At 40.7% G+C, this 13,343-nt stretch overlaps 1 protein-coding gene across 6 annotated transcripts in view; it reads left to right on the forward strand.

Moving 5' to 3' along the window:
- The window catches only part of si:ch73-63e15.2 (strawberry notch homolog 2), a 61,198-nt gene that overhangs the window by 35,506 nt on the left and 12,349 nt on the right, over positions 1–13,343 (forward strand). For 4 of the 6 annotated variants that reach the window (XM_014333105.2, XM_005920690.2, XM_014333107.2 and 1 more), the window contains 17 exons: positions 5,567–5,740; positions 7,222–7,308; positions 8,261–8,366; positions 8,485–8,645; positions 8,737–8,870; positions 9,491–9,581; positions 9,711–9,854; positions 10,008–10,125; positions 10,216–10,321; positions 10,473–10,626; positions 10,734–10,910; positions 11,173–11,270; positions 11,857–11,939; positions 12,224–12,406; positions 12,601–12,722; positions 12,811–12,942; positions 13,091–13,226. In XM_014333105.2, the coding sequence (XP_014188591.1) occupies positions 5,567–5,740; positions 7,222–7,308; positions 8,261–8,366; positions 8,485–8,645; positions 8,737–8,870; positions 9,491–9,581; positions 9,711–9,854; positions 10,008–10,125; positions 10,216–10,321; positions 10,473–10,626; positions 10,734–10,910; positions 11,173–11,270; positions 11,857–11,939; positions 12,224–12,406; positions 12,601–12,722; positions 12,811–12,942; positions 13,091–13,226 (2,206 nt within the window). The remainder of the gene's footprint in view (positions 1–5,566; positions 5,741–7,221; positions 7,309–8,260; positions 8,367–8,484; positions 8,646–8,736; positions 8,871–9,490; positions 9,582–9,710; positions 9,855–10,007; positions 10,126–10,215; positions 10,322–10,472; positions 10,627–10,733; positions 10,911–11,172; positions 11,271–11,856; positions 11,940–12,223; positions 12,407–12,600; positions 12,723–12,810; positions 12,943–13,090; positions 13,227–13,343) is intronic. The other 2 variants (XM_005920691.3, XM_005920692.3) reach the window with 2 other exon arrangements.

Below are 13,343 nucleotides of genomic sequence, written 5' to 3' on the forward strand. Positions count from 1 at the left end.
CAGACTTTTCACCCTAAAATAGAAAATGTACTAAGTTCTGTCAGAGAAAGTCCACTGGGTTAGGTTTTCTTTATTAGCACTGATTAATGAAATGTGGTCAAAGGTCGACTTCCACTTAGGGAGGATCCTGAGGAGAGCTCTTTGTGAGCTGCGAAGCTGCTGAACTTGAATGCATTTTGTTGACAGTGGCTGACATTTAAAAGTGTTTGAGTATATTTTCTTTGGTTGGGAGGTTGTGTGACTAAAGGGTCTTATAGACCAGAACAGATGTAAAACTTTCCATGTGTACAGAAATAAAGTGGCTTTTTGACAAATTGGCTCCTTGATCAAAGCTCTGTTTCTGGTTAAGCTGATTTATGTCTGCATGTCAAAAGACAGAACCTTCTGTCCACAAATTCATTTAATGCTAAAAATCAAAGAAGCCCTTTTTCAACAGCAAGTTAATCAAAGAACTTGATTTTTTTTTTAAGGTCAGCACCAGCCTTAAGCTGTATGGGGTCAAGGAAAAGGAAAAGCTTACAGTCGTGCTATTAAAGTCACAGTCCGGTAGATATGTCAGGGCCGTCTGACATGCAGACAGTTTGGCATAACATAATCCACAGAGAATGAGAGACACCAGTAGTGGCTTTTCAGTTACTGGCCCCAGACCCACATCTTAAGAAGGCACACAAACATCATCAGTCAGGTTCTGTTGACTGCATGGATAAGGTCAACAGCTGACCCCAGTGAGATCAGTCTCGGGTTGTTCCAGTCAGCTGATCATAGGGGTGCTGTGGATTATATGAAAACTCTATCCCATCACTGCATCCACATAAACAGACCACACAATCTGACAGATAAGATTTCAGTACACCTACTTGGCTTGTTGACAGGGTCATGCTGGCTTACACAGTCATTTTACACTACTGACATTACCAAGAACTTGGCATTTTATTAGCTTTTACAACTATCAGTCTCCAGAGTGTGGTGTGACTCTCACACGTCTAACCCTCCCACTACTACTGTTACTAATATTGGTACACCAGTATTTTCATGATCTTAAAGCATTCTGTAGGATATTAAGACAGGGCTGAAAAGGGGCTGTGCTTAATCCAGAGACAGTTGAGCTTGAGCTACATCCATATCAATCAGTCATGTGTTGGATTATACAGACAATCTTCTTGCAGCTGAATTTTTGCTGGAAAACAAAACTAAACATTGAAGAGATGCCCAAAGGGGCAGAGAGACAAAGTTGCCGGGGATGAGAAACAAGGGGGATGGACATTTAGAGCTTGGGATAGTGAATAAGCAGGAGATGACAGAAATGTAGGTTGTGTTCGTGAGGTTATTTGAGGTGTGCATGTGTGTTTGTGTACATGTGTGGGTGTGTAGGGTAAGTGGGAGGCCAGGGTGACTTGTTTCCTGGCCTTGGAAAATTTAGCCAAGCTGGCAGTGTGTAGGAGGGGAAAGCCCTGGGCCTGGCCTGGCTGAGGCTTCAGCGTGGCCTTGTATTGAGAGGTTATTGAGTTTAGCAGGACGTGGCCTGGGACAGTATACAGTAGCTCTTACGTTAAGGTTGTGTTTTGGTAGCGGGGTAAAGCTGTGGTACGAATTACATTACTAAATGCAGATGATTAATTTTTTTCAACAAATTACTGCTTTTACTAGCTTGAAATCGGTAATAATATTTTTCCTTTTTATTGCACTATTTTCGGGATATCAACTGTTGTCAGCACTTCCCGCATGCCAAAGAAAACACCAGTGAAAAGAGACAGCTGACAACACCCTGTGTGTCACGGGAGGCATGTGGCTGTCCTTGGATAACATTAGACTTAGTAATGAAAACAACAACAAAACAGAGGAACTGACCATTCAAAACTAAACAGGAAAATAAACAAATAAAAATAGACACCTTGTGTAAAAACGGTTTACGATGTCATGACTGGAAATACTGGCAGCATCCTTTAAAATATTATTTTAATGATGTGTTTGAGAAGGGTTTGTGTCTGATAATCCTTAGTATTCCAAAAGGGCGTTTTCATTTAAAAGGAAGAGAAACATTTGTAAACTGATATGCTTATAAAGCTAAGTAAAAGACAGGGCTGCTAGAGTTCTCTGTATGACACTGCATGAGTTTATCATCAGGGCTAATTATTGTCAGTGTGGTCATTATATTAGAAACGGCTGTTCCTTCCTTCTGTCATGGCAACTGCAGTGTGTGTGTGTGTGTGTGTGTGTGTGTGTGTGTGTGTGTGTGTGTGTGTGAAGGACAGATAAATACTTCTCCTTACCGTAATATGTTGGCTAATATTTATTCTAGCCTAAATTTTGTTTTCACATCTTACGATTATGGACTCACTGGGATTTTTTTGTAAGGGCTGGAGATTGTGTGAAACTGTTTAAGGTTACTCGTCATGCAATAAATGCATCAACTTTAGCAGATTAGGGAAATAAAGAAGCTAAGCTGCTGGTGGGCGGTTATGTTTAGAAGTGTATTTTTCCAGTTCTGATTCTTAGAGCTGATAACCACCATCTTCAACCACAAACACCAACTTCTACTGCTCTGCAGGCATCTCGTGTGCTGGAAAGGCTCTTTGAGGTTGTTTTTCACTGCCATGTGCCTACATTAATCATCAACAGACAGATAACTGTTATTATCCAGATACTCAAGTACAATTTACTGCTGTGGATACATGATGTTCAGTGTTCGTGTTCATATGTGCCGGTAGCTTCCATACAAAGTAAGGTAATTGGGAGTCATTGTTGCAGGCATTTGGTCAAATGGATGACTGCATGTGTTGAGGGTTTCAACTTTACTGTAAAGAGAGGATATAATACTGGCTTCACAATTCACAGCAGAGAAGAAGCTGAAGTGAAAGAGGAACGTGAAAAGCAAAAAACAGGATGGCGGACAGATGATGTGAAAAAGCATGTGCATGGACTTTCACATGTTTCGCTGTTGTACAAACACAGTTTTTTTCCCACCTATTCCATGAAAATAATATAAAATGTGTAATTTGGCCACACAAAAACACATACACAGATATTTGTTTTATTACGCAACAGATACAAAGAGTGCAAAGGAGAAAGTGTGAGGCAGGATTAGCAGTTATATGATTGTAAGGCTGTGAGCTGTGGAAGGAGCCAGATTACCATCAGAGCAGTTGGAATTCAAGCCTTATCTCTGCTTGGCAGGGCCCACTGTTAGGAGCAGTAGATGGAGTAGCCTTGGGTATAGGCCTGCCGGGGGACAAACACTGCTGCCTCTGTTACGCTCTGCTTAACAACTCGATTAGCATGGTTCTGAGGTTGGACATGTCTGGGTTAGCACCCACCAGACTGCCGCAGTTTTCTGTGATTCCTCTGTATCATTTTGGTTGTCTTAATATAACAACACTGCAATAGCAAAGCACATAATGTTACATGGTTTTACAAGATGCAGAAAACCGAGAAGTCTCATCATAATGTGGCGCTAAGCAATAAACAGCTGGCATACAAATTAGCCATTTTTGTAGAATAAATTAAATTAGCCCTTGTTTTCTTTTCAAGCTTGATTGAATTCATGGTGATGTGCAAAATAAGAATCGTTAAGGTTTTGAGAGTTTCATAACCCTAACCGGCTTTATGAGGAAAGCTAATATGACAGCTGTAGGTGTAACTCAGATTAGATTATATTTAGGGGGTTTTCTTTTGTGTTGTTTGTTCATCAGGTCTGTATTTGTATCTAAACTCATCTTGTAACATTTTATCAAATTTGTGGTTAAGTGTGTTGTAAGAAAGACAGGCAATGCTTAATAATTTTTATACGTGTGTCTGAGCTTATGCGTGTGTTTCCGCAATTATGCCTCAGTGGAACGATGCCTCTGGTGACACTGTGTCCTTTTTCCAAGCCTTGTTGTTTATTCATTTATCCCAAGTCAGAATTGCACAGAATGGAGGGAGCAGGGAAGGGAATTAGGACACGGAATAGCATGAGGTAGAAAGTCACATAGTTGATAGAATAGAGAAACAAACTAGCAAACGGATACGTGATATAAAAGTGATATAAAGTGACCAAGTTGCGTGTTTGGGAGTGGTAGTATAGGACACCCACTCTTATCTACAACTCTTTCTCCATACAAAAGCCAGTTGTTCCAGTCAGCTGTCCGTAGGCTAGAAGAACTTTGGAGAGTCTGATTGCAGAGCTCATGCCTGATCTTGCCCTCAGGAAGCGCACACATACACAAACATGAGGAGAAAAGGAAAGAGAAAGGAACAGGGAGGGAGCTGTAGAGCATAAAGTGAGCAGTAAACACTGATAAGCTTAGTGCACTTTACAATCCACAAACATCCACATAATAGGTTAATAAGTTGCTTTGTTTCTCTAATGTCACAAAGACAAAATACACAAATATGTATGTAAGCAAATGTGGGGCAGAGCCACTTTTTCTCTGTTTGCTGTTTATAGTCCTTCCTGTTCACCATTCCTACGTGATGTTGTCATGTTAACACTTTGAGCTCTACGTCTAGTCCTCTCATGCTTGTGAAACATTTTCTGTTGAACTGTGAGTAATGGCTAACAGACAGCCATGACAGAAGTTCCTGCAGCTTCTCGGTATTAATCAGTCCTACCAGATTGTTAGGACTGAGTCAGCAGCTCAGCTAATGATTCTGCATGATTATGGACTTTTTTTTCTTACTTTTGTTCTGTAAGCATAGTATTGTTCTTCCCACAAAGCCATCTTCAGTCCTTAGAGCTTATTGTGTTTTAACAGAGATCGCCTGTGGCCATATAGCAATATTGGTGGTGGGGGGTATCAACATTTGGAGAAATGTTGAAATTTTCCCAAATTTCCAAATAAGCACGTTAGTCTCTTTGGGGAAGTATTCACAGTTGCCTCGTGGTCCCCTAGTGGGTGTATGGGGAACAGTGTGTTGTGGGAATCTCCACACATTGCCCAGAGTGTATTTATACACCGACTCATTTATGGACGTCACAAAGAGATTTCTCCTCTGTTGAGTTTCTTGTTGTCATTCAATTCCTATCTCTCCAAATACATGTTTATAAGTCTCAGGGGGCCTAGGGGTGCCTGTGAGGGGCTAGTTAAGGAACATGGCATGCTAATGGTTTGGAAACGATATGAATAGAGGCGCGACTGGAAGGCAGCCATAGCTGAAATGACAAACATACACACAAGCAGCCTTATTGTGCCTTCCCCTCACGTTCTACTTCACGTGCTCATTCTCACATCTGTGTGTAATTATATTTTGTTTGGGCTACTCGTGTTACACCCAAATAAATGTAACTTGGCTAAAATCCAGAATGAATACGGCTCCTTTATTATCCAAACATCACTCCCATTCATCCTCATGCCACACCTTTTTTCTTTTGCTGTTTGGTATTGGTGCCGTGTCTGTTACATTTTTAAAAAAAGCTTTTGTTGCGCCCCCTTTATGTTGCATAAAGCTTGATGGTGAGGGACCGTGTCTGGATGTGGGTATAAATATTGTTTCTTTATTTAGAGATCTACTGAACTCTCTGCCCTAAATTTTGTCCCGTTTTAGAGTTTACCTTTAACACCTCGTCCCGTTTTTTCTTTGCCTGCAGGACCTGCCCTGCCTTGATGACATCTCCACAAACTCTCTGTTCTCCTCTCCGACTGACTCACTGTCGGAGTATGCTGATACCCAGTCCTTCATCAATGCAGAGAACCTGGACACAGTGCCCACAATCTGGGACGTCAGCACTAGTACCACCACACCAGCACAGAGCCAGTTAGAGGTCAGTAACAAGCACTCGCTCACATGTCATTACCAGAAAAACTGGTTACCACACCTTTGCCTCTTACAGATATGATATGCAACAGACTTGTTTGCCTCAGCATACGTATGTCTTCACTGGGGGAAGTTGGCATCGAATAACAAACAGTAGCTAAGGGTTATATTGTCCATTGTATCCCGTAAACACTAGTGCTTTCCTGCCTTACGACTGCGTCTGCAGCCTGGCGGTGAAGTGGTTAGCACTGTCACCTCCAGTTTCCTCCCACATTCCAAAGACATCCATGTGAGGTTAATTGGTGAGTCTAAATTAGCTGGAGCTGTGGATGTGAGATAGATAAAGCGCTGTTTTAATGGGTGAATGTGGCTTGTAGTGTAAAGTACTTGGAGCATAATATAATGTTGATTTAGTGTTCCACTCTAAGTTGGGATTTTCATGTTGTGGCTGTGCACAAGTCCATTCTTATGAAGTATAAGCTGTGAATTAAAAACTTCTAAGCAGCAGACACAGCTCTCATATAGTAACTGTGCAGCATATCTTTTGGTGCATATCTACTGTCTTTCTTATCTAATATCATTATCATCTTTCTGTGCTGTTAGCACACCATTTTACCACCTACCTAGCTACCAGTACGTTTGTTAATGTGTAGTTTTTTGCGTTTAATTCATTGTACAGTGAAACCTTCAACTACGCACCGATGTGATGGTATTTAATCTCACATATTTAAGCCGTTAAACCTCTCAGCACTGGTGGAAATGACACAGTTATTTTATTCATATTGAATTCTTATTACATATAGCAGGAGAGTCATTTGGTGCCGAGGTTGTACAATGGTTTTCCCAGTTGCTTTTACGGTTTACGCTGTTGCTGTTTGCAATGACCAGTGTCTCGTCTTTTCATTCAGGAATTATGTTTGTATCCATTAGATAAAATTTGTTGTTGTTAAACATTTCTCTTTGGTCATTACATTTTTTAACTGTTTTCTCTGTTGTAGACAAATTAGGAGTATGCATGCACTTTCATGCTCTCTAAATCAGTGTCCCGAGGAAAGCAACTTTGTTTTCAATAGTTGTTCCTCTAGCCTGCAGTTTCATTCCTGTTAAGCTCTCTTTGAATTAGATGGGTCCGTGGATATCTTTTTGATATGATCAGAGTACATTTATTTTCCCTGCTTTCTGAAAGCCTTTTTATTTTTTTTCCTTTTCATTCTGCCCTCATTTCGTTCATTATATTTCCCAGACTATATTTCCCATGCCTTTATCTTCCTTTCATTGTTGTTGTTGTCATTGCTGGCTTTTCACTGCCAGTCAAATAAAATGCATTTTGTTTAGTGCAGCTTTAGGAGAGTGCCCCATCACTCTCATGCACATGCATATAGACACAAATGCACAGGCAGATTACTCTCGTCTTTCTTTGCTTTAATCCTTCTTAGGCACAGTGTTTTATTTGAGTTTGTATTTCTTTATTTTATGTTTTTTTGACAGCAGAATGGCACCAGCAGGTTTCAAGGCTTGGCAAGTTTGGAGGATATATCTGCTATTATCAGCACCCCACCTTTAGGAGGATTCCAGGTAGTCACGTTAACCTCTCCAGTCTGATGTTAAAGTTAAACTCCTTGAGCTTACTCATCAGTAATCATATATGGGAATCATATATAAAATATAGATTATGTTTTAGGTCTTATTTGCAGCAGCTGCAGCGGTTCACTCAAAAAATATGCCCAAAATCCTGTCTTGAAGTAATTTGATTTCCATGTAATTCCATTGTGTTATATTAGTTCAATGTAAAACACTAAATTTAATGGAATCTGGTCCAATTAAATTTAATTGATTCGTATATGTTTAGTTAATACCCAGCATATTTCCCTTACTGATTCATTATTTGAATAAATAAACATTAGATTTTTACATATTTCAGTTGCATTTTATTCAAAATTACTGCTTCATGTTTAGGAGGGCAATTCATTTTTTTGAGTGCATCTTTTAGATGTTTTACACTGAAAACATAACATGGCTCTCATCTGGGGGTCCCGTTGAATTTAGCAAAACTTCATAAGGTAAATTGTAATGCTCCTGTCTACCATCTGTATTACCACAGGTGACAAAAGCATGGCGGCATATTGTACATGCCACAAATGTACATTGCATAAAAAACAGAGATTACTTTGACAGGAAAAGAGGCATTGTAATATTCAGCTGACTGTCAAAAAGAGGTCCTCTCCGTTTCCACTCTCTGTCTTTTGTCTGCTTGACTACATTTTTCAAATCTCTCAATTCAATCTCCTTTAATTGGCTTCATGCATTTTATTCACTTGTTATTTTGCTAATTTTCTGGTTAATATTCCTTCTTAAGGAACTTTTCCAGTGTGCATTATCGTCATACTAACTGCTCACCTACTTCTAAATTTCAGCAGTTTTCTCTCTCCTAACTTGTCTTCACCTAAGCTGAAACAACAAAATATTATTCCCAAATGCAACGCTTGCTGTTGTGATTACATTACTGAAGTCTCTGTGGTGCTTCCAGCCTCAGACAACCCAGGCAGCAACAGAAGAGGAAGAGGAGGCCGAGGAAGAAGAAGCAGAGGAACTGGGACATGTAGACACATACGCTGAGTACAAACCTTCCAAATGTAGGCCACTTGAATGAACTTCAACATCAGTTCACCCATTAATTTGTCTGCCTTTTTCCCCCTAATACAACATGACACTCAGTTTATGGTTAACATGTTTTTTTCCTCTTCTCTTCAGCCACTATAGGAATTTCTCATCCTGACATAGTGGTGGAAACAAACACTCTATCCAGTGTCCCTCCTCCTGACATCACATACACTCTGTCCATCCCCGAGTCAACTATTAAAAATGGTCTGCTGTCTGCTCTGCAGCTAGAGGCTATCATATACGCCTGCCAGGTACACATACCAGCACACAATACATGAAGCACTTTTAATGGCGTGACTCTGGAGGCATATTGATCATCATTCGTTCCTTATGCACCCTCAGCAACATGAGGTGATCCTCCAGAACAAGCAGAGGGCCGGCTTTCTGATCGGAGATGGGGCAGGGGTCGGAAAGGGACGCACTGTGGCAGGAATCATCCTGGAGAACTACCTTAAGGGAAGAAAAAAAGCACTATGGTAAGAGTGATAAACATGGTACAACAGATGGGCCAGTAAGAAGCCTGTCTGCATAGTCTGCCGTTTTAATTAAAGCACTCTTAGCAATTTTCAGAAAACGGAAAGACTACGTGAGTTATTTGGTGACCTTTTTTTGACTTCTTCATTACACAATCACATGAACAGTTTTGGTAAAGTCATAGGGCATTTGAAATCAGCCTACGGAAAATATTTATAATGTGAGCTCGGTGTAATTTCAAAACTATATAAGGGAGTTCAGAAGGTTAAACTGGAGACAGAAATTACTTTCATTTGGACTCCTACATTCAGTTTCTACCAATATTAAGACCAAACATCTCCTTTTATCAGTAAATGTGAGCTTCTAGAAAAGCAATTGCAAAGTAGGATTTGTATGAAACTAGAGAATGTTAAGAGTCACCTGTTCCATGAGGCCTCAAAAGGTTAGAGTCAAGAAAAACACTTCTGAGGGGAAAAAAGGACATGACTAATGCGGGCTATGATTAAAAAATAGATCGATTTTCTGATTGGGATTTTTGTCCACCTGCATGATATATCCTGTTTATGCACAGTAGATTTACTGTATGTCAAAGTCGGCTAATTTCCCCTGTCTTTTCCCTCAGGTTCAGCATATCCAATGACCTGAAATTTGATGCAGAGAGAGATCTCAAAGACATAGATGCACCGACTATTCCTGTGCATGCTTTAAACAAGGTGAGTTCAGGTGGAATTTGTGGGTCAAACTGAGAAAATTAGAACAGTTGTTATGTGTGCATGAGCGCAATCGGTGAAGTAGAGCGAAGCACTATTGTGACTTGTTTAATGTTTGTTCTGTTCTAACAGATAAAGTACGGTGACACAGCTACCTCAGAAGGAGTCTTGTTTGCAACTTACTCTGCACTGATTGGAGAAAGCCAAGCAGGAGGGCAGCTTCGGACGAGGATCAAACAGATCCTGGATTGGTGCAAACCAGAATTTGATGGAGTTGTATCCTTTAATTTTAATGCCATATTCTTTGTCAATCTAACATAAGCTGTCCTTCGATATGTTGTTCCACATGATTTCCTGACTTAATTTTAACAACCGCACATTCAGCAGTGGTTTTTGGTATTTTTTGTCCTTGACTTTGCATCAATATAGATTATTTTTGATGAATGCCACAAAGCCAAGAATGCCACATCTACAAAGATGGGCAAAGCAGTTCTTGACCTGCAAAGCAAGCTGCCGCATGCCAGGGTGGTGTATGCCAGTGCCACAGGTAAGCTAACACACAAATAAACATTCTCGGGCAGGAGAAAAAATACAATAGTCGACTTTAAATCATCGATTTCTGTCATGTCTGTTCCAGGTGCCTCTGAGCCAAAGAACATGATTTATATGAGCCGACTAGGAATTTGGGGTGAGGGCACACCCTTCCGAACCTTTGATGACTTCCTGCATTCCATTGAGAAGAGGTTTGTGGGATGAATTTCACTCTGAAGTTTTTATGTTTTTCAATCATGTGGATCTGTATCTTCAAATTACTGGAACATTCCTTACAGTCAGATTGTGGGAACGGCTGTTGACCAATGATTAAGTTATGTTGAATTATTTATTTGTGTACAGAGGTGTCGGGGCCATGGAGATTGTGGCCATGGACATGAAAGTGAGTGGGATGTACATTGCCAGACAGCTGAGCTTCTCTGGGGTGTCTTTCCGCATTGAAGAGATCGGGCTGGACGGTGACTTCAAAGAGGTCTATAATAAAGCTGCCAAACTGGTGAGGAAATTCAGTGACAGCGTCTGCTGTATTTATATGTTCTTATCTTATTTGAGAAAACTGACAAAAATTTAAACTGAGAATTCGCGTCTGGAATCTGTTTCTAGTGGGCCGAGGCGTTGAAAACGTTCATGCAGGCAGCTGATGAGCTGGGCATGGTCAGCAGGAAGTCTCTTTGGGGGCAGTTCTGGTCGTCTCACCAGCGATTCTTCAAATATCTCTGTATCGCTGCCAAGGTCCGCTCCTTGGTGGAGCTGGCCCAGAAAGAGCTGGAGGCCGGAAAGGTGAGCATAGCACACTGTTGAACTTTGAGTGCATAGATTGTATATGTAAGAGTGCTAATTTGAAACATAGTTTAGTCAGTTGTGTGGGGGGTTTCAGTTCTCTGTGAACAAGCTGGTTTGATTTTGCTTTAGTTGTTCAGGAATTCCACATGGATTTTTGTAATATTTTCCATCGTGATTAGCAGAAGTGAGTCCTAGTAGAAGTTTACTTTAGGTAACACGGCTGGGTCATTGATGTGCGTTTGTGTGTTCTCCACTGCAGTGCATCGTTATTGGACTCCAGTCTACTGGAGAATCGCGCACCAGAGAAGTCTTGGATGAAAATGACGGGCATCTGGACAGATTTGTTTCCGCAGCCGAGTAAGAGAGTATTTCGTCTGTTCGCTTCTGTGTTTCTGTGGTGATGGCTACATATGAAAAAAAAAGACTGCCTGTATCTGAGTTGCAGCTCTTTTAAAACTGAATGCCGAGCCATAGGTGATAACTTTGACACTATTTGAAAGAGTGATTTTCTGCTTGCTGAAAACTATAGTCACAGGTGTCTTCTGTTTCGTTTTCTTGATACACCAAGCTGTCAAATAACAAGAAAGTTTCGAGAAGGACTTTGTCATGACTACATATAGTCATACAGGTCATGTGACATTCTTCACCAGTCAAAGCAGACAACCTTTTATTAGCTGCTAATTGACCAATGACTCATTTGTGAAAAAGAAGAAAAGGAAGTTATAAGGACTTGAACTTGGTTGTCCTTAGGTCTGTCACAGCAGACATGCCTTAAAGTCTGAGTGTATTAGTTCACGTTTTCATCTGCCTATCAATACCTGGCACTCATAATTAGGTCAGATCAGGAATACTTGGAATGTCTAATTGCCGCAACAGCCCTAATGTGTTGTGGTTGCTTTGCTGTCAGTTTTAAAGTCTGTTATTCTGCTCTTCTTTGCTCCAGGGGAGTATTCCAGTCTCTTGTAACAAAGCATTTCCCTTCAGAGAAGCAAAGCAGGGAAAAAGCTCCAAGTAACAAGAGAAAACGTAAGTGAATATGAAGATTTAATACAACACTGTAGGATGTTCACCCCTAAATGCTGTCTTTTACAATTATTTCATGTACCAAGTGTTCAGTGGACATTTTTATAGTTTGTGTAGCAGTAAAATTGCTCATGTTGTGATTTATAAGTGTATTTGGTGTATTTAGCCTAGCAGCTGGTACTATTTATTCTCAGTTAAAGACATATTTTTTAATCCTATGTCTATTATTGGCCTCTTTTGTGTCGCTTTTGCTAACTCCAATCTCATGCGGTTTAACTAACAATCAGGGAAACCCAGAGGTCGCCAGCCCAAAGTACCCAAGCACAGTATAGAGAACAACGTTGTGATCAACATCACCGATGACAGCAGTAGTGACTCCGATGGCATAGACACAGACTCCAACTCTTCACCAGACTCCCTGCTAGATAATGACGATGTCATCTTTGTGAACCAGACTAGCTACCAGACAGGTAGGCACCATTTCTTTTTTTTGTCCTTCAGCTTGTGTTGTCAGTAACAGTGATACACTGGAAGGTGCTTGTCATTCAAACAGATGCACATCTACTTGATAGCTGCTACTGTAGCCTCACATACCCTGCTATTTTTTATAACTCAACCAGCAAGGGATATATTGTTAATATCTTCCTCTGATTTGTATTTACAGCCAGAATAGAGGAAATGAAGCAGGACCTCCTCAACAAAATAGCAGAACTGGGAAAAGAACTACCTCTCAACACATTGGATGAGCTCATTGACAAGTTTGGTGGACCAGATAAAGTCTCTGAGGTATGACCCTCAACTACAAGCTAACTAGCAGCATCACCTGTCACCTTGACATTTGCAGCTGATGTATATTAACCCCTTTTCTCTCCAGATGACTGGTCGTAAGGGTCGTGTGGTGCGGCGGCCTGACGGCACCGTGCGTTATGAGTCACGAGCTGAGCAAGGGCTTACGATTGACCACATTAATCTCAAGGAGAAAGATCGCTTCATGAGTGGAGAGAAGGTTAGATATTTTACAGTACAAAAAAATGAATCACTGTTTTCATGACTCAAAGGGCTTGAGATCAGAGTTCACCAAACAGTGAAATGCTTTAAAAACATTGTTCAATAAGACCTTTCTCCACCAATAAACAAAAACCTGTTTCCTGTAGTTGGTGGCCATCATCTCAGAAGCAGCGAGCTCTGGGATTTCCCTGCAGGCAGACAAGAGAGTGAAAAACCAGAGACGCAGGGTTCACATGACCCTGGAGCTGCCTTGGAGCGCAGACAGGGCTATTCAGCAGTTCGGTAAGTCAGGAAATGTAATCTAACAAAGAGGCTTTAAAAGTTAAAGAGGAGTACATGATTAGAAATAAAATAAAAGGGCATTTTTTGTGTTATTAACTTACATAAGGATGTCGGGAA

This window comes from Haplochromis burtoni, unplaced genomic scaffold (genome assembly GCF_018398535.1).
Source record: "Haplochromis burtoni strain Fernald_Lab_line unplaced genomic scaffold, NCSU_Asbu1 Contig_42, whole genome shotgun sequence".
Taxonomy (NCBI): Eukaryota; Metazoa; Chordata; class Actinopteri; order Cichliformes; family Cichlidae; genus Haplochromis; species Haplochromis burtoni.